The following is a 22,173-nucleotide window of genomic DNA, read 5'->3' on the forward strand; positions in this document are numbered from 1 at the left end:
CCTCAACCCTCACGTCCACACAATGGCACACATACCTAACCCGCCCTAACCCTCACGTCCACACAATCACACACATACCTAACCCTAACTAACCTAACCCGCACACTTACCTGAACCCAACCCGTAACTTTCCACCACAGTGCTGAAAAGACCAAAGCAACAGAAACGGACAACTAAATTCTTTCCCTAGGAAAAAATTTGGTTTTCTGGTGCTTCGATATTTTCAGCTTTCGCTGAATAGGGTTCGATATTAGAACATTTGAAGTTTTGAAACTTCGATGTTCTAATATAGACCCGAAAATCTATGGGGTGACCTGAAGAGGGCTGTGCACAAGAGATGCCCTCGCAATTTGGCAGACTTGGAGCGCTTTTGCAAGGAAGAGTGGGCAAATATTGCCAAGTCAAGATGTGCCATGCTGATAGACTCCTACCCAAGAAGACTGAATGTTGTAATTAAATCAAAAGGAGCTTCAACAAAGTATTAGTTTATGGGTGTCTGTGCACACTTACGCAACCAGCTTATTGTACATTTTTTTATTTTTTATATTTTTTTCCCCTAGCAGATTTGTTTGTTTTTCAATTGAACTGTACAGGTTATAGGTCACATTAAAAGTGGGAAAAGTTTTGAAATAATTTATTGTGGTCTCATTTTTTTAGATCACAAAAACCTGGCATTTTAACAGGGGTGTGTACATTTTTTATACCTACTGTATGATCCTTTGTCCCATATGACTTTCTTCTATTGCCCTTTTGTTCTACTGCCATGATTAAGTTTTCTTCTAAATGACTATAAACTCTGTTGGCATCAATTCCAGTGTACAGTTTATATGTCGTCGGAAGGCAAGTTATTGGTCTATAATTTTTAGGGTAGCTTGCAGGCTCACTCTTATGTAGGAGCACTGTTTTTCCTGTTAGCCAGGTTGGTGTCTGTTCAGGGTGCGTATATAAAAAGTTCTTACTCATAACTAAACCTTCGTGCAAGGTTGCTAACACTTTTAACCAGAAGTTGGTTCTAACCAGATGGATGGCTTAGTGGTAACATTGTCGCCTCACAGCAAGAGGTTCTCCGGTTTGATTCTCGGCTGGGGTGCCTTCTGTGCGGAGTCTGCATGTCCTCCCTGCGTTCATGTATTTTTTCTTCAGGTGCTTCGGTTTCCTCCCACATTACAAAGACAATGTTAAATGAATAAATAATAAAATTTAGGTACTGCATTTGGGCCTTGGGTTTTCCAGTTGGAAGCTTTTCTTAACTTTGTTTCAATCTCTCTCTGGCTGTTACTTCATCTCATTTCATAACTGTACCATCTATCCATTCAGCATCTTGTTATGTTTCACAGGATCTTCACAAATACTTCTCCAAAATATATCTATTTTTTCTTTTTTTGGTAGTCTTTCAATTCCTTTTACCTTGTTTCCCAATTCTCTATAAAACGTTTTTGGGTCATCAATAAATTGCTTATTTTGTACTTTTCCATTATATTTATCCGTGTATCTTTGAAGTTTTTCCGCCTGTGCTGATATTTTTAGTTTATTATTTGCAATAGTGCATGAAAAATCCTGATCCGTTGTAATACTGCACATTGCTTTTATCACGTCTATCTTTCTGAGTATTTTTGTTGATCTGTTCTTTCCATACTCTTCTAACAGTGACACTTCTTGTCTTAATTGCTTTATAGTTTTCTGTATTCGATACCTCCATGATGGTATCTGATTTCTCTCCTTCCTTTCCCTTACTACCCTCTGTTCTTGTGGTAGAATTTTATCTGTTATTAATTTAGCTGCACAGTAATATATCCTGTTTACTTCTGTTATATCACATGGATGTCTTTGGACAGTCCTAATTACTGTGTTCATTTGTTTTACCAAACTTCTGAATTTTGGGTTTTACTGACCTTCTGCTGACCTTCTGCTGTCTATTTCTTTCATTGATCTTAATATGCCTATCTATCTCTATTAAATCAAGCCACTCTTCTAAATCAAATGCACATTTTTTTGTTCTCCATTTCCTGCAGGCATTCTGTAGAAAGTTCTACAACATCTTCCTGTGGCACATTCTCTTCAGTTTCAACCTGTGTTATCTGATGGTCTGTCATAGGAGAACTCAGGCTATCACTCAACACTGACTGCGTCAGAGTTGCCACAGTTTCCTGTTCCTTCCCTTGCTGTCCAGCTTCAAGTGAATGTTTTTACTGGATTCCTGTGGAAGGCTCCAAAATATCTTCATATGGCAACTGACCAGTTTCTTCCTATTCTACTGGTTTCTCCTTAATTTGGATGTCCATTGCTCTTATCCTGCTGTGGTGCTTTCTGAGTTTGATTTTCTACATGAATCCTTCACTTTGCAAGCACTCCCTAACCTCAGTTTCTACTTCTTTAACTTCTCCATTACTAATCTTCTTTTCTACTTTTCCTCTTTGTTTTCTTATTTTTAGTACTGTAAAGTTTCCATGTTTACATTCCTTTGTCTGTATTTCTCTTCAAATATCTTTGGTGTTGCTCTTTTTGTGTTGATTAGTTTTGCCTTCTCCTTTGCATAAATATTACACCATATTTCTTTTCCATGTTCATATTTCTTCTTCAGATGTCTCCTGATCTTCCTGTTTCTCTTTACTTTGGGGACGCATTCTATCACGCTGTGATGTAAAAAGTTATATCTTACCATAACATTCCATCTGTTTTGTCGATCTTCATGTATTCTTGACTAATGAGTATGGTTCCGATCCAGCCATTACACAGCTCGTGCCAGGCAAAAAGAAAAAATCTCTCAAGCTTCAAGTCTACCCACAATTCCCCTCTCTAAATTACCTCAAATCGAGTTTGCTTGTACAGAACAACAGCACAATGAAAGTCAGAAGCCATCTCCAAGGTGTCCAAAACAATAAAAAACCCAGGACATTATATAGTTCCACCAGAAACCTGCAGGAGGGGGAAGGCGGGATGGACGCAAGAATAGATGAAGATCCTCAACACAGATGGGATGTTATGGTAACACATAACTTCTTTATCTGATATTGTCAATCTTCATCTATTCTTGACTAATGGTACAGAGTCCCCAGCTACCTTGTATCCTGACAAGCCTTATGGAAGGATATTCCTGAACACCATAGAGCCAAAAGATGCTCTTTCCCTGGAGACCATATCCAATTTCTAATGCGTAATAAAGGTATGAGGCTTAACTGCGGTGGTGGTGCTGCAGTAGCGTTGTCGCCTCACAGTAAGACGTTGTCCTGTTCGATTCTCAGCTAGAGCATCTTCTGTGTGGAGACATGCGTGAATGGTTGTACCTTCGTTGAAGGTTGTGCATCAGGGCCGGCAACTCGGCATGTAAAAATCTACTGCCAATCATTAGCGGACCGGAGTTCCGCTCTGGCGACCCCTAACCGGGAAAAGCCGAAAGACGCAACAAAATAAAGGTATGAGGCTTAGCCCAAGTTGCAGCAGCGCAAATGTCGGACATCAAAGCTCAGAATGAAATACTGTAGAAGTCGCCACTGATCTTGTAGAATGTGCCCTGACTGGTTTCGGAAGTGTCATATTCAACTTTTTGTATATGAACGATATACATTCTCTCAACCACCTGGAGAGAGTTACCTTGGAGACTGATCTTCCCAAAGTTGCACTGGCGGAGGATATAAACAATTGATCAGATCGTCTAAATTGTTTCATTCTATCTAGATAGAACCACAACTGCCTATGTATATCCAGATGGTGAAGGCAGTACTCTCCTTTAGAATAATTTGGGAAAAATACTGGCAAGTCTATAAATTGATTGACATTAGCATCTGAAATCACTTTAGGCAAAAAAGTTGGATTTGTTCTGAGTGACTGTCCTTATGAAAAATTATGCAAGGAGCTTTAGAGCACAGGGCTTGTAATTCAGGGACTCGTCTCGCTATGCGAAATCAAGAATCAGACACTAAATTTGAAATGATGTAAGTGCTTTCATCCGTATTTATTAAAACAAACTTCTTCAGACAACAACAACAAAGTAAAGAACACAGTTTAAATAGCCCTCCATTAAATCATGTGACTCAAAGGAAATTACATCACTGAAGCAAATCATAGGAATACCACCATCCTGAGGTTCAAAAACTGAACTACAACTAAATAGTCAATTCATTCATAAAAGTACCTGGCTACCAATATAGTATGATAGAACATATTAAATTGAAACTCAACCCTAAAAACCATCACATGTAAACACTTAAAACCAAAAATATTACCTATCCAGCGTCTTCACTTTTAGTAAACACTGTATTGAGCATGTATCATTCAAACCCAGGAAAGCTATAAGCATTTAACCAAACTTGCCACTTAAGTTCACAACATTCCAGTTTAAGAGTCCAAGGACCTCCTCTTTCATCAGAGGGAACTCGCTCAATTATTTTGAATTTATAATGATGTTCTGGGTAGGTCATAATATGTCTGGCTAGGGCATTATGCACATGCAATGTATTAATACTATAAATATGCTCATATAATCGCTCTCTAAATCTGCTTTCTGTTTTACCTATATAAAAATGTTCACAAAACAAGCACTTAAGCCAGATAAACAATGCCTTTAGAGTTGCAGTTACACCTACCCTTGATCTCATAATTGGTATTATGGACCATAAAATTAATGCCAGTATCAACATATTTGCAATAAAGGCAAGCTTCGCACTTATACATTCCAGGGCATTTAGTTAAGGAAACTTATTACAATCAAATGAAGTTTCAGAATCAAATTTTTAAAATTGGTATCTTTCTTAAAAACAATCTTAGGATTATCACCCAATTTCTGTTTTAAATTAATATCATCAAACAGTAGGTTCCAATTTTTATGTAAAATTTCCTTAAGGTAAACAGCATCAATACTAAAAGGGATGATGAAACTCAGACCAAAGTCAGTTGTTGATAAATTACTCTCTTGAACTCTATGGTCATGAAACCTTCCAGGGCTTTACAGCTAGCTCTCATGATTTAAAATTGGTTTAAAGAACCCAGAGATCTCTTACTTTGTACTTCGTTAATTAACTGGTCCACTAAAATAAATGGATACTCCCGTTAAGAAACATAGCCCTTAAATTGTCACACTCATTGAAAAAGTCCTGTTCTAACCTGACCATCCTAGCCGCTTTGACTAACTGGCCTTTTACAACAGAGCGGTTTTAGTAAAAACTATGGGAGCTTGAAAAATGCAAAAAAGAACTGGAATATGTACTTTTTCTAAAAATCTTCGAGGTCTGTCTAAAATGTGCCTTGTTTTTTTTCTTAATTCAATACCTAAAAATGAAATCACATCAGAATTATAATCAGAAGTAAATTCCAGAAGAAATTCCTAAGATTTGATTCAGTGATGTAATTTCCTTTTGGGTTGCATGATTTAATGGAGGGCTATTTAAACTGTGTTCTTTACTTTGCTCTTGTCTGAAGTTAGTCTTAATAAATATGCACAAAAGCACTTACATCATTTAAAATTTAGTGTCTGATTATTACCCTTCTGCTTCTTCCTAGTACTTGTATTACTAGTTTTTGTGGTGTTTTTTTTAACTATGAGAGATAGCATCTTCCAAGAGAGAAACTTTAAATCGCATGTAGTTGCTGATTCAAAAGGTGGTGCTGTAAGTGACTGTAGTACTAAAGTAAAATTCCAAGGCAGGAGAGAAATATGGGAAGTCAAGGGTCGGTCGCCAAAACTGATATGAAAGTTCAAAATTGCTGCTAGAATAACTAAATGTAGAAGCAGAGGCTCCCTTATTAAAAATAGCAGTCAGAAATTCCAACATTTTTTCTACTGGTGCTGAAAAGGGGTCTAATCCATCATCATTTGCCCAGATAGAAAATATCTTCCAACTGCTTAGGTAGACAGCTCTAATGTTGTTTATGCGATGCCAGCAAAATATGCCGTACAGGAGAAGGTACAGCATTATGCCTGCTGACTAACGCAAGTGGAGGAACCACGCTGTCAGCTTGAGAGTCTGAAGGTTGGGATGCACTAGTCCCTGAGGATGGGCCAGTAGATCCAGAAATGGGTCCGGAATCCATGATCAGCAAAGCAGATGAGGCCACAAGAAGGGAAACCATATCTGTCAAGGCCAATATGGAGCAATGAGAATCACCTTGTTTCTCATCTGAGATGCTTTCTTGAAAAACATCGAGATCAGAGGAACGGGGGAAGGCACAGAGCAGACCTGGGGGCCAATTGTGTAGAACAGCATCTCTGGGTGACTTCCCCTGAGGAGGAATAAGGGCAAAGCAGCTTCTACACTTGTTGAGGGTTGAGGCAAACAGGTCGCAGCAAGGCTGGGCCCAACAAAGAAAACTCTCCTTCCCTACTCTGAAGTTCAGAGACCACTCATGAGGTAGGAGGATGCATCTGCTCAGCTTGTCTGCAATTACGTTGGAAGCCCCTGGGATGTGTGTTGCTATCCGAAACCAGTTTTAAGATACTGCCATTGCCACACTCGAAAGGCTTCTCGGCACAGTGGGTAAGACTTGGTCCCCTCCCCCCCGTTTGTTGATGTACCAGACTACTGCCACATTGTCTGATTAAATAGCTATTGCCCCTGGAGGTAAGGCAGAATGAAAAGCTTGCAATGCGAGAAGCACTGCCCTTAGCTCCAGTACACTGATATGCAGGCTGGCCTCGGAAGGGGTCTAACTGCCTTGGACTGTTTTCCCTAGATAATGCCCCCCGACCCCACCTGGGAAACATTCGTGGTTACTATGGCCTTCGGCTGGTGGAAGACAAAGGGATGACCTTGAAAAATCTCTCTCGAATGCATCCAAGTAAGACTGTTTTTGCATCAGCTGGAAATGAAAATTAAGTGGTCCATGGGATGAGTTAGAATTGACCATTGGTTTGCTAACAGCCATTGGGGAAGTCTCATGTAGAATCTTCTAGTGTAACCAAAGTAATAGCCACTGCTATGGAGCCCACAGCTTGTAGAATTAATTGAGCAGGAATTTTGTTTGAACTCAGAAGGGGCTGGACCTGCATCGGTATTTTCTGCAACCTGTGAAGGGGAAGTGACACAACACAAGCAGAAGTGCTGAGACGAACTCTGATAAATTCCATAGTTTGGTTGGGAGTTAACTGGGATTTGGCAATATTGATTGTTATGCCTAATTGGTGGGACAGGTCCAGCATGAAAGTATGTGGTCTGTTGCAGTACATGCCTAGTGGAAGTTGTAAGGAGGTAAGGAAACACTCAGAATCTGTGCAGCCTCAAATGTGCTGTGACCGCTGCCATGCATTTGGTGAACACCCTGGGGGCTGTAATGAGACCAAAGGGCAGCACTCTGAACTGGAAATGACTGGCCCCTATTCGGACATGGAGAAACCTTCTCGAGCATTTGTCCACTTTTATGTGGTAATACGCGTCTTGAAAGTTGATAGAGCACATCCAATCGTCCTTCTCCAAGAAGGGGAGAATAAACTGAACCGTGACCATCTGGAATTCTTTTTGTTGGACAAATTTGATTAGAATACTGAAATCTAGAACTGGTCTCCAGTCCCCTGTTATCTTTGGCACTAAAAAGAATCTTGAGTAAAAAACAGATCCTAATTGGTCTATTGGGACCCCTAATTGGTCTGGTGGGACTTCTTGGATGACTTTTTTCTAGCAGCTTTTGTACTTTTATTGCTGCTTGAACTCTCTGACTGGGTGGAATGTCAGGGAGTTTTGCAGGGGTTCTTGGATAAAGGTTGTATGGAATTCAGTAGCCTCTGGTAATTATCCTTAGCGCCCAGGCATCAGTGGTAATGCGTCGCCAGGCATTTGAGTGCAAGGAAAATCTTCCCGACTGCTTCCAGAGGTAAGCAATTGGGCCTCAATTCAGGAGCACTGATAAGGCTGACTAGAGAACGAAGCTCTGGAACACTGATTCTGCAGACCATTCCTGCCTCTTGGACGACATCTTCCACTGAAACTCCCCCCTCTGCCCCAAGGGGTGTCCAAGCCACATGTGTCTGGAAAGGCATTTGTGATTTTTTGAACCATAATTTACCACTCCTATGGTTCCTGGAGTAGGAGCACTGAGGACTGGAAAAACGCATGCCCACAGCAAAGTCTTTCCATCCATTTCACACATGGACAGAGTTTATTTAATCTTGGGACTAAATACGGAGGACCCATTAAAGGGGGCATTGACAAAGGAAGATTTGATTGGTTATACAAACTCACACAGGTGCATCCAAGCATGTCTTCATATTGCAAGAAGGTCGGTGATGCACAGACCCACTTCCCAAATCTGTCCTTCGCTCTGGACTCTCGCTTCGGGCGATGGACAGTAGAACTTTCTAGGGTGAACTCTCTCTTAGTAGCAATCACTACTACCATGGCATCTATTAACAAGCCCTGAGCTCAGTGGGGTTGGTCCTCTGGGGTAATAAGAATCTTATGAAGTCTCTGGGGGACAGGTTCAACAGCATCAGGAGCATATTAAGCCCGCTGAGCAATTAATTTAATTGCACTCAAACAATTTCTCTTTCAAAACTTTCCACATTCCATCTGTAGTTTTTTTCCACTGAGCATCTCACTCCAGTTAGTTTTACATAGTGACTGTTTTGCTTTCATATAATTAAGCAATAACTGATGATGTCGGTGTGGTATATTGAAGATTTATCCACGGTTAGCATGGTTTAATTACGAGGGCGAAGCCAGAGTGATTAAATAAAGCCAACCGCGGGTAAATTTCAATATACCATATCACAGAGTCAGTTACTGCTATTATACGATGACATTATTTAAGAAAAAGAAATACTTACTTTTCTTAAATAATGCCTTTGTATAATGCCTCCCTGGTGCCCTTCTGCATTTTTTTGATATCCTGTCTTTTTTTCTGATGTACTGTGCACTTATGCAGTACATCAGTACTGTGTAAAGGTAGCAATGGAGAAAGGAAGATCTCCATTGCTTTTTTTTTGTTTCATTTCTTTTTTTTTTTTTTTATTGAAAAGAAAAAAAGAAATCAGGAGTGCCAGGACAGACAAAATAAATGGATTATCAGGTAAGTTTTGTTAGTTTTGTAGAATCAATTTGATTATCCTGTTATTTTTGCCTGTGCCGTCTCCCTCATTCATTTGAGGTCTTCCGTTTTCTCTTTTTCTTAAATAAAAAAGAAAAGTAAAAAAATATATAAGAATGTGGTGGTGCTGCAGTAGCATTGTCGCCTCACAGTAAGACGCTGTCCTGTTCGATTCTCAGCTAGAGCGTCTTCTGCGTGGAGACATACGTGAATGGGCGTACCTTCGTTGAAGGTTGTGCATCAGGCCTGGCAAGCCGGTACGTAAAAATCAACTGCCAATTATTAGCGGATTGGAGTTCCGCTGTGGCGACCCCTAACCGGGAAAAGCCGAAAGACACAAACAATAATGGAAAAAAAGTCTAGGTGACCAGTCCTTTTTCCATTGGTATATTCTCGGATTTACAAGGGCACGCTGGTTGGACTGACCAGTCAGCGCGCTCATTTTTTAATATTAATGGCCAGTCATTGTATAACCTGTAATTAACCATCTATCCACTGGTTTAGATTTCAGTTTAGCAGAATTATCTTACAAATTAACCTTTACAAATCCATGATCACTGCACATCAACTATGGTAAAACTTGACATGAAATAACTAATTTATTTAGGAACACAAACAATGTCTAGTATGTTCCGTCCCCTGGTAGGCTTTTTTACAAGCTGAAGCAGTTGTTGTTGAATATACACTGTGAATAAGTTCCTTTACTAATGTTTTTGAATCATTAGCCGCGGTGATGCAGCGATAGCATTGTTGCCTCACAGTAAGAGGTTCTCCTGTTCAATTCTCAGCTAAGTGCCTTCTGGGTGGAGTCTGCATGTCCGCCCTGCGGTCGAGTGGCGTTCGAAAGACATGTGAATGGGCGTGCCTTCGCTGAAGGTTGGGTGTCGGGCTGGCAATTCGGCACCATAAAAATCTACTGCCAATCATTAGCGGATCAGAGTTCCACTGTGGCAACCCCTAACCTGGAAAAAGCCGAAAAGACAAACAAACTAATGTTTTTGAATCAATATTATTCCAGTGTGCTTCTGGTAAATTTAAGTCTCCAGCTATTATTATTCTTCCCTCCTGTGTTTCACGCAAGAAATGTATGAATTTCTGTAGGTCATCTGCACTTGACTTTGGTGGTCTATACGCTCCAACAATTGTTATATGTTCCAGGGTTGTCTTTATTGTCACAGTTACACAGTCTACAGTATTGGTGTTATCACTGAACATGTAATATTTACAGGTCTCATAACTACATCATAGCAGCTCCACCTGATTTTTTTCTTAGAATGTCTGTTACAGTAAAAATATTTATACCCTGACAGATCTGGTTTTCAGTCATTGTTCTTTAACCATGTTTCACAAACAATAACATCATCAGTCTTGTGGGAACATAGCAAACTTTCCAATAAAAAAAATGTTATAATGCTCCTAGCATTAACAACCATAAGACATGCATTAAATGCTGCTATCTGTGAAATATTAAATTTTTGGGCAAAAATCCTGCCTAGTGTTTGTCATATACTGCAAAACATCTGCTGCAAAAATTCTCTTCCCTGATCTTGACAAATGCACGCCATCCTGTCTGAACATGTGTGCCCAAAACTAGGCCTGGATGCTCTACACATTTCCATTTTTTTAAAACAGGACATTTTTTCCATTTAAGTATTTACCCAAAACATCCTTTCATTCACGGTGACCTGATTATCCTTTCTACAGGTGATTTGTGAAAAATACATCCTAACACCAGTACAAGCTATACTATCTAAGAGGGCTGTCAGTTCCCTATGAACAGTCAGAGAATCCTTGTGGATGAGATCATTTGTACTGATATGAATAAAAACAGATCCGTACTTCTTTATATTAAGGCGTTCCAGGGCTTTTTTCACATCTTCTATTTTTGCTCCTGGTAAGCATAACACTATTCAAAGTTCATTATCTTCTCTGCAAATATAGGTATCAGTTTCTCTAATAACTGAATCTCCAATTACAAGAATATCTTTGCTGACCAGCTCTGAAGAATTTTCTACTTCTAATATGGTAATATCTGCTCCATCAATTGGGACAAATGACAGATCTTCATCACCATTAGTCTTATTAATCTCACTATTTTCATTCTTAACCTCCTCCCATTCCATTACCTTCCCCTCTCTATTTACTCCCAATACTTTGGTTCATTTGCCAGCTTTCTCCAGTAAATTCCTTTCCCCTTCTGCCTACTCTCTGTACCTCAAACTGCAGTCATCCCTATCGGCAGAATCTCCTCCCTCCATTCCTGTGTTGGCTTAGATGAATATAATATTCTAAAATCCCACTCTTGCCTTATTTTGCTAGTTCTCCCCCTACTTTATCATCTTCCCTTTCCACTTTGAATTATAGCTTTCTGCTTGTGCTATGTATAGGAGCCTTAACTGTGTAGCTCTAAAATATCCCTTCAAATCAGGTAATCCCAATCCACCTCGTTCTATTGGAAGGATCAATGCATCTCACTTGACTCTTGCTCTCTTTCTCTCCCATATAAAATCCTTCAACTCTTTATTAGCTGCTACTGACAACGTCTCCTCTGACTGATAAAAATATACCTCACCTGTGTTTAAAACTTAATGGACTAAAACATTTTTACTGCTTATATCTTGCTATAAATATCCATAAATAAGAGCTTCCAGTTCCTCAGTTTTTCTATTGTCCTTTTTAACCCATAGTCCTAAGAACTTCACTTTATTACGTCCCCATAAATATGGGTATTGCTTAATCAATTTGTGTGTGGGTACATAGCTTACAGCTATGGCCTTTGTTTTATCTTGATTACTTTTATATCTTGAAAGGCCATAAAACTGTTTGAGAATGTTCCACAACACTGACATGTCCTTTTTGTTTTTCCCCCCAAGTACAAAATAATATAATCTGCAAACAAAGCCATCTTTTCTTGATTACAATACCAACTGTATCTTGGAATTTGAGTCCCTTATTTTCTTTGGTTCTAAATATAACACAAATAACAAATGGGGAAAGAGGAAGCCCTTGCCTGCTGCCTCTGTTCAGACAGAACTTATCTGACAGGAACCCCCTTCACTTAAGTTTTTTGCCTTTCCTCCCCCATATATTCTCTTAACAAAGTTTATTATTGTCTTAGGGAATGCAAATACTTCCATTGCCCTACTCATAAAATCCCAGCTTATTTTGCCAAATGCTTTTCCTGCATCAAGACCCACCAACAATGGTGGTATTTTCTTGCATTTTCTTTCCCTCTGGGTCATGGTTGTTCTATTAATGCTGTCAAATGTTTGCCTCCCTTCCACAAAACATTGATCAAAACCTATCAATTCTGACAACACCCTTGCCATTTTTTAGCCATTATAAACATAAACACTTTATAATCATATGTATAAATAGTAACAAAAAACACCACGATAAAGCAAAGGTGCCTGCACAGTTCCAATAAAAATGTCATAAATTGTAAATGTAAACAAGTACTGTGCAAGACTCACCCAGGCAGTTTATGAGTTCCAAGCATAAACTATGCTGCAAATGTCTGTTCAGACCAATATTCCAACAAAAGCAGTTTCCTTTCCAAAAAAGCAAGGTTGCTTTTAAAACACAAGCATAAACTGTGCTACAAATGTCGATTCAGACCAATATTCCAAGGACATCAGTTTCTTTTACAAGAAAACAAAGTTGTAGAATGATATATAAAAGACTGCTTTTTATTATTAATAACAAGGAGGTGAGCGCTTTACAGCTTCTTCAGACCATGATAAAACTAAGAAAGACTTCCCCCTTTTATATACACACTCATAAATAATTAATCAAACAATTAAACAATTAACTCTGCTAGTAAAAAATCAGTTTGTGAAAATGAAGCCATTCACATAGGCTGCAGTGAATTCTGTGACTTCAATAAAATGTTTGCTTTCATATAAAATCATATAACAGAGCTGATATATAAAATTAGTATAAAGTTTGCACAAACATATATAGAGAATAAAATATATCTCATGTAAAATATAGTCTTACATCTAACATTTATGAGTGTGTATATAAAAGGGAAGTCTTTCTTAGTTTTATCATGGTCTGAAGAAGCTGTAAAGCGAAAGCGCTCACCTCCTTGTTATTAATAATAAAAAGCAGCCTTTTATATATCATTCTACAACTTTGTTTTCTTGTAAAAGAAACTGATGTCCTTGGAATATTGGTCTGAATCGACATTTGTAGCACAGTTTATGCTTGTGTTTTAAAAGCAACCTTGCTTTTTTGGACAGGAAACTGCTTTTGTTGGAATATTGGTCTGAACAGACATTTGCAGCACACTTTATAATCATAGTTTAGAAACAGAATGGGCCTATATGAAGCTGGATCTGATGCATCTTTACCATAATTAGGTATTACAGCCAACACAGCTTTCTTCCGGGAGGCTGGTGCTTGACCAAACCTAGATCTTTATTATTTTCTTCCCTCCTAGTTTCCAACCTTCCACAGGATACCACTTATTCCTGGAGACTTGCTTGTAGATGGTCATACATCGCCATTTTTATTTCATCTCCTCCTATTGAGCCTCATCTGCCTCTAACCTTTGCATATTTATTTTTCTATAAATATTTACATTTGTCCTTTTCCTTGATTTCCACATTTCTCTACTTTGTACAGATTTTCATAACATTTCTGAAATATTTCTAATACCTCTACAGGATCTCTGGGTTGTCTTTCTTATTATAGGCTCTCAAAAATTTCTTAATCTCCAATAATGGTGGTAATTCTCTAGGAGACGCTTATCTCCTTCAGGTGTCTTGTTATTGGAAGTGGGAGAACTGAAACTAAGCCCTGCAAGTACAAAATGAGCAACTGTCAAAGAAATACAGTGACTCTCTAAACTTGATATAACAATATTAAACCTCTTTATCAGGAGGGCTGTACCCTTTGGCATTCATGGAGTGGGTGCTTATACCACCATATTCCTGCTACACAGATACAAGAATTCAGAGACTTGCTGGGGTTAGGGGAATAGCACATGGCACTACAAAGCTCAGACTTAGTACTTTCTCTTCACACTATTAGCCTCACTATACAGCGGATCACAAAATGGAGTCCTTGGAATTTCAAAAGGAACCCTCCTGCAGCCACATTTATAGGGGGCAACAGCCACAGAGTCCAATCCTGCAGCAGAATGCATTAACATTAAATAGTGAAAGATGTAAAACAGAAAAGGAGCTACCAATCTAGACACTTACGGCAGTGTTCTTGGGAGTCATCTGGAAGAAACCAATGGACATACTTCTAATCATTCTTTGTGGCCAAAAAACAAACAAACAAAAAAAATGACCTGAAGACAGAATGGGCTGCTTTCCCCTTTCTACCGAGAATTCCACTGCTGTCCTTAACATGGTCAGAAGATCATCACCATCGAGGAACATCCAAAACTCTGAAAGTCAGGCAGGGTGAATGCATGTCCATCACTGGCTATAGTCAAGGACAATGCTAGTGTAGCAGTCATCCTTATGATAAATGTTAAAGGTTCCATAATCCTAATGGATTTTAAGCATAATTACTAGGAAGCATTTAGTGCCACATGATGATCAAGTTATAAGAAAGAAACCCTTACAATGAATGGCTTCAACAGTCCATAATGTGACATTATACCTGAAAATGGGCTTGCAGTCTATTATAAAACTGACCTACATAAGTATTTCCAGTTATAAAATGGCAACTATGGAACACTAGTTTCAGTCTGCAAGACAATAATCAGATTAGAGAGAGAAACTGTCTGCCAAACAACTTTCAGCATTTGTTTTAGCTATGACTAACAACATCGAACATGACTGATACAAAAATGCCAATCAGTAACCTACATCTATCTGTGAACATACTGCTAATAATAAATCCAATTCAATGGTGTGACCAAATTGTCTACTGCACAGAGATAAAATCCTACCAATAGGACATACATAGAACCTGCAAAGAGATAAATGGTTAGAGAAAGGTATAGAATCAAAACAAGTAATTGCAATACATGGGGATTGTGTAACCTCATCTAAGAAAAATGTATGCATCCACTTCCCTGTGAACAGTTATTCTCTGATTGTAACTGCAGGGGCTAGCCAATAATCTAACCAACAGACAAAAGGTCTCAAGTAAATAATCTTCATTCAACGTTAAGATTACAATAAGAGCTCATCCTGGACACCTGACGGACAAAGCTCTTGCATAAGTTTTTTTTTTTTTTCCTTTAAAGTCTCTATTCAGACCAGACAGGTCATTCATGAGGCTACAGATCTGGCATGTGACTAAGTAAAATGTAGAGTCTGCGGCTACAGTATAAAAATTATAAATGGCAGTTTGCACTCCCAGATATTTTACTTCACTATTACCACTCAAACAGACCTATGCAGGCTGCACACAGGTAAATAATGATTTTCATAAGATGTAATGATTTTTCCATACAGGCTTACATTTTACAGTTTAAAATGTCAAACTATCTTACCTGTATGTACATGGCCACATTATCAATGTTAAATTCTATCACATCATGGCTCCTTTATACATAAACAGTATCCACAGTGTTTTAGCAAGTAAAAAAGGTACTAATATCAAAAAACATTTCAGTGTGATGGTGCAGTGGTAGCGTTGTCACCTCACAGCAAGAGGTTCTCTGGTTAGATTCTCAACTGGAGTGCCTTCTGTATGGAGTTCTGCATGCCCTCCCTGCGTTCGTGTGCGTTTCATCTAGGTGCTCTGGTTTCCTCCCATGTCAAAGACAAGTGTTTGGAGCACTTCACCCCGGGCCTCCGTTGAAAATTGTCTTCGTTCCAAGTCGGACTTTCCCGGTAAACAAATGTTAAACAAATAAATAGGACACATGGAAACGGTCCTACAGATGTGGAGCATAACATCATTAGTATCTGTATATTTGCTTTTTAACCCTTCTTTATATACTTAGAGCATTCATATAGTTCAACTATCAATTCATCCATAGATGCACATATGCATTTCAACATGTTTTATCGTTGAAAAGTATAGGCAGTACCTAAAACGTGGATGTCCAGATGGCCACCTGAACTGATGCTTTTTTCTGAGATGAGAGGTGAGGTTGCTACCACGGGTGAAACATTTCTCACAAACATGACATTTATATCGTGGTTCAACATCTCCCTATGGAAACAAGAAAGACAACTTAAAAAAGGTAATTTACCACTTCTAGGAAGTAAATCACTACATCCACACTTAAACCACCTCTGTTTATACTGCAGAGTAAATCAGCTTACACAGAAGTACAGTTGCACAAGCAATTCACCCTAACAGCAGTTGTTAATATATGAGGATCACTGTTGCAGTATGACTCTTCATTCATGGGGATTAGCTAAAGATTGACATCCATCTTTTCTGGTCCAACTTTCACAGCTTTGCAGATGCACTCATTTAGCAGGGCTCTTTTACTGCCAAAGGACATTGATGCATACCTCAAAGGAGGAGCACCTAGACCCATTTTCAGTTTTTTTTTTTTTTTTTTCGAGGTGAAGACTAAGTGTGCCTAGGCTACAGGCACCACATGACTGATACCAAGTCTGCGAAGCCTTCAATAACCTGCTTCTAGTAAAGTAATGCTAGGCCATAATGACTCAGAAAAGGATCATAAGTGCTCAGTACTGAACAGTGTTCCCTGTCAATTCATGCAAACCTCAGCCTCTTTTTTAGCAAACATGTTTGTATCTAGAAAGACCACCCATCACCTCTTACCTGAGGTTCTAAGGCATAAAGGGTATTCTACACCACAAGCTGTGTGCCACAAGTGGAAGGAGGCTATATTACAGCAGTGTAAGATTTGGGGTGTCAGTGAGGGTTTTCAATGATCCTGAATTTGAAAATCTGCACATCAGAAACAATAACACTGGATACTCTCTACCCGTTTCTCCTTCAGACTAATCAGGGATATAGTTGACCATGTGTTGTCACAGAAACATGGTTAAAAGACCTGCCCTACATTCCACAAATACCTGGTTACAAACTCTTTCCACTCAGTTCAGCCCCAAGAACAATGAAGTGGTGTATCAATATCTGAGAGTCAGAAGTAGAGTTATACAAACAAATTGTGATCATGGAGCATTCCATACTCAGGTTAAATAAACACCACAAACTACAATTCTTTACCATGTTATTAGTCCCTCTAAATGTCATCTAAAGAACCCAACCACTCATTGATAAACTTATAATTTCCCCATAATGGAAAAAAAGAAGTTATGTACTTACCATAACGTTCCATGTGAGTTGTTCATCTCGCCTTCATTCTTACACATGGGTTCAGAGCCAAACCATCGGCTCCAAGTTGGACGCTTTACTAGCTGAAGATCTCAGAGTAGCTCGAGGCCAAGTCCCTATCCCATGATGCTCTCTGTCCTACCTCAGATCTAGTTTGCCGCTGCAACAGATCGGAGGTCGTCAGAGAGCTCGGGCCAGTTTGTTAAATATTTTACTCTTTTTGATAAATATTCTGCTCATAGTTGAATAATCTTACTAATATTTACAGTTTCTGTTTATTGGGCTAGTTAGCCTGTACTTGTTTTTTCTTTATTAGAAGTTTGATGAGTTTCGTCCTTTTCAGAGCGGTTGCTCTTAGGCCTTTGGGCTGTACTTTAGTTCTCCCCTATCCCATTTACTATACATATATTAATAGTGTGCTTAGCTTTTGTTATTAGATAGGTAGTGTGCTTCAATTTTGGAAATTTGATATATATATATATATATATATATATATATAGATATAGATATAGATATATATATTCTATAAGTGTGATCAGCTTCATAGTTGTTCAGGGATCTGACAATTTAGAATTGTTCTAGTAGCTAGAGTTTGCAGTGTGTTGCGATTGGTTATTCAGTAATCTTCTTCTTTAGGGTTTACTGTGGTTGTTCCTAATATGTCTGACCATAAGGAGAAGCAAAAATCTGGTTTTAAAAAGTACCCAAAATGCGGGCAGAAGATGTCCATCACAGACGCCCATGTGAATTGTGTTTACTGTTTGGGGCCTGTTCACCTCCAGGAAGATTGCTGTATCTGCCATTTCTTCAGTAGCAGGGTTTTACTTGACAGACGAAGGAAGTTGGTGGATAGAGACTTATTGAAGCCAGATTTTCAGGAGTCCTTGGACAAGGCTGACCAGATCTCCAAGTCATCGAAGGGGTCGAAGTCTTCTAAGGCTTCCTCGGAGCCCAAGTCATTGTCTCCAAGCCTTACCGTGAAGGTGCAGTTGCCGGCTCCGCAGTCTTCGGAGCTGTGCACAGAGCCAGTCCCCAGTCTTGGAGCCAGTCTTCGAAACCTTGAGGTCACCTGTCCTTCAATCGATGGAGTTTTCGGTTCCTTCGACTCGTTCTTCGAGGACCCGCTCTGATGTGGATGTGGACTGGGTGGTGCAGAAGCTTCTGGAGAACCCAGCACTGGCTAAATTATCAGCCTCGACCCAACCGGTTTCGGGGCCTAAGACCATCCCACCTGCTGTGACTACTCCTCCGAGCCGAGCTGGGCCTTCGGAGCCGGGGGAGCAGGATCTGATGATTGTGGAGCCTTCGGAGCAGAGACCTGTTCCAGTGCCATCGGCTCCATCAACCCTGGCTTCTTCAATTCCATTGGAAGAGTCTGGGAGCAGACACACTCTGGTCGGTTCCGGGGGTGGGGAGTCGAACCGATGTGTCAGCTCCGACCCTTCCTCTCGGGACTTTGGCGCAGATGAGCTCGTCTCCATCCTCTGGTTCGGAGCCCACTGTCTCGGCGCCGGGGCAATGAACTGGCAACTTTGCATTCAGAAGCTTCTCCAGCAGCCAAGCTTCTCCTCTCTCTAGTAATGCAGTGCACTCTATGTTTTTTCAGATTGAGGTTTCCCTTATCAGATACAAAGGTACTGAGAATGGCTGGAGAAAGTCTTGAGGCTTAGATCTATCAGGTCTATCCAGGAAGGAAGGTGATAATTTGAATGGGGGATGATGGGTGGGACACTGAGACAGAAGGAAAAAGGGACAATAATCTGTCTTTATGGTAAGAACGTAACTTTCATATTCTCTATTGTCTCCTCCCATCCATCTTGATAGTTAGGACAGAATCCCCAGCTACTTTCTTCTGGGTGGGATATTCCTCAGAATGGTAGACCAAATAAAGCTCTGGACCTTGACAAAAGATCAAGTTTTTAGGGTTTGATAAAACTGTGCATTGTTGATCAGGTTGCTGCAGCATAAGTATCTATAGTAGAGAACCTGAAGGAAACCATAGAGCTTGAGATCAATCTTATGGAATGTGTGTTGGGTCTTGATAGCAATGGTTTGTTATGCAAAGAGAAGATGAAGGAGATGCAATCTAGAGAGAGAGAGAGACTATGGACACTGACTCCAGGTTTTGCAGGGCAAACAACACAAATATCCAACCTGACAACCACACAAAACTCCTAGGGGTCATTATCGATGACTAACTCAAGTTCAACCTACACATACTCCAATGTATAAAAAAAACAAACCAGAAACTAGGTCTGCTATATCGGAACAAAAAATTCCTAACCCCTGAATCTAGACTTACCCTGGGCCAGGCACTCCTCCTCCCCTCCCTCTTATACGCCGCCCCAGTTCTTATCAATATCCAGGCCTCCACTCTAAACAAACTGCAACAGACTTACCATAAAATAGCCAGATTCATTACTAACTCCCCATACAACTCACACCATTGCATTTCTTTAAACTCTCTTCAATGGCTTGAACTTCCCCAGTTTCTGCTATCTTATCAATTTCATATGCTACACTCTGTTCTTTATAAACCCTCCTTCTGTCCATCTCTATCATCCTTAGTCTCCATTTACATCCCATCCCGGACCCTCTGTACTTCTAACCAACAATTACTTGATATCTACCACCCAAAAAGGTCAGTAGGCAAACTACTCTAGAAACACTTCCTTGCCCATGCTTGGAACAAACTTCCCCTTGACTTACGTTCAATCTCCCACAACTCACACTTTAAAAATGAACTAAAAGCTTATTTTCTCAATTCCAGAACCTGCCCTTGCCATGACCCTACCTGGTCTTCCTTCCCTTTATGTACCCTCAAAAGGACCATACTTAGTACCTCATTACACCTCTCTCTCCAATGTGTCTACTATGCATTTGCACAATTTTATACAAACAAAAAATGGTCATTGTTGACCTATTGAACTATATCAATGTAAAATTGTTACTTAGCTTCTTTTTAATGCAACTTTAACTTTATGCATGTATCCCAACATATGTGAATCGTTTTGCTATAACTGCTATTATATCAATATTGTTTAAAATTGTACTTGTTTTAGAATGTATTACTGGAGCTTTTCTCCTCAGGTCTCCACTGAAAATGGGCCACAAGCCCAGTTGGACAAACCTGGTTAACAAATGTCAATAAATAAATAAAATAAATAAAAAATTTGGCTATGTTTCCTTATTGATTTTGTTCTGCATGTACATCCAAAGTATGAAGCTGGTATTCTCCTTTATTAGAATAATCTGTGAAGAAAATTGGTAAGTGAATAGTTTGGTTCAAGGCCATCTTCCATGGTTACTTTAGGAAGAAATGTAGGACTTGGCTTGAAAGAAACTGCCTTCATGGAAAATCAGATATGGCTGTTTTCAGGACAAGGCATGTAGGTCAAATATTCTTTTTGGTGGTGTAATAGCAGCTACAAGTAATGTCTTCCAAGAAAGGTGTTTAAAAGAAAAATTTAAGGCAGGCTGACAGCGTGGTCTGGTGACAGGTATGAATGAAAGATCCCATGGTGGAATGGGGATCTTTGATGGGTAGTCGGAAGAGAAAAGTGCCTTTTAGAAAGGCCTGCTTGCTTTTTGATTGGCTAGAGAATTAGAATTAAAGCCTAAATAGAAGTTAGAAATAACAGCAAATTGGACATTGATAGAGTAGCTAGCACCCGTTTCAAAAAGGCTGGATAGAAAATGCAGAACAGAAGGAAATTAAGTTGAATAAGGGTCCAGTTCTGTTCTACTATCCATACGTGGAATATTTTCCATTTATGTTTATACAGTTTTCTAGTGGACTGCTTTTGAGAGGCAGTTGGAATTTTAACTGCTCTGGAAGATAAAGATGGAATAATGGTCATCACAGAAATTGCAGAAACCATGCAATTAGCTTCAAAAGTGATGTCTGAATGAGACTGGCTGAACAGGTGACACAAAGCCCAGTTGTGGATCCAGGGACCATGAAGTGTGCATTACAGTATTGGGAACCATGTTTGCTGGGGCCAGATGGAAAATATGCAGATCAATTTTACTTTGCATATTGATGCTTTCTGTAAAAATTTTGTAATTAATGGAAGTGGAAGAAAGCATACGGAAATCCATTTGGTCAAAGATGGTCAACTGTCCTTGTGCAGGGATGATGGCAAAGCATATGCTGCATTTGGTACTTTGTGCAGATGCTAAGAGGACGCAAACAGGTTGACCCAGCAGCTGAATACCTTTGTCGCCATTGTATTATTGAGGGACAGAATGTGAGGAATTAGTGTACAATGACTGAACCTGCCTGCTAGAAGATTGGTCAAACCTGGAATGTGCATTGTACCATACCACGGACTTAATGTCTGTATGGACAGAAATCACACACTGAGGAAGGAAGTTCTGAAATACCTGCAATGCTAAGAGGACTGCCCTCATCTCCAAAATGTTAATGTGAGGGTGAGCTTCTTCTTGTGACCATGTTCCTTGGACTGTCCCTCCCTCATAATGTTTCTGCCACCCCGGAGAGGAGAAGACATCTATGGTAACTGCGGTTGTCAGGAGAAGAACAAAATGGACATCCCTCTGGTACGAGAGACTGAATATACCATTTCATATGTTCTCCACACTCTGTGGCTAGGTTTATGGGAAAATGTGTAGTGAGTGAAGTGCAGATGGAGGTGCAGATTGTGAATTCCGGACTGGATTTGTTGGATCGGAGGATTGCTGCATTGGAGATGGTGTTGGAGATGGAATTGGTGGTGATGTGGCAGTGCGGATGGTGTAGATTGGGAGGTGACCGTTGATCTGACAAGGGCAGTTCAAGCTTTCATGTGGTGGCAGTTTGTTGTACTGCAGTAGTGGTATCCCGACTTTTGTCTGTCTACCAGATTTGATTAATCCAACTGACCTTTTCTGTTTTCAGAGGGGACCAGACTGGGACTCAGTTGCGGT

General features: G+C 39.7%; 1 protein-coding gene across 1 annotated transcript in view; it reads right to left on the reverse strand.

Moving 5' to 3' along the window:
- Window positions 1-22,173, reverse strand: part of LOC122809396 (histone H4 transcription factor) — a 698,230-nt gene that overhangs the window by 24,488 nt on the left and 651,569 nt on the right. The window contains exon 9 of the mRNA XM_044080864.1: window positions 16,016-16,140. Coding sequence (XP_043936799.1) covers window positions 16,016-16,140 — 125 coding nt within the window. The remainder of the gene's footprint in view (window positions 1-16,015; window positions 16,141-22,173) is intronic.

Source organism: Protopterus annectens, chromosome 8.part0 (genome assembly GCF_019279795.1).
Source record: "Protopterus annectens isolate FY-2018-M chromosome 8.part0, PAN1.0, whole genome shotgun sequence".
In the NCBI taxonomy this organism is placed as follows: Eukaryota; Metazoa; Chordata; order Ceratodontiformes; family Protopteridae; genus Protopterus; species Protopterus annectens.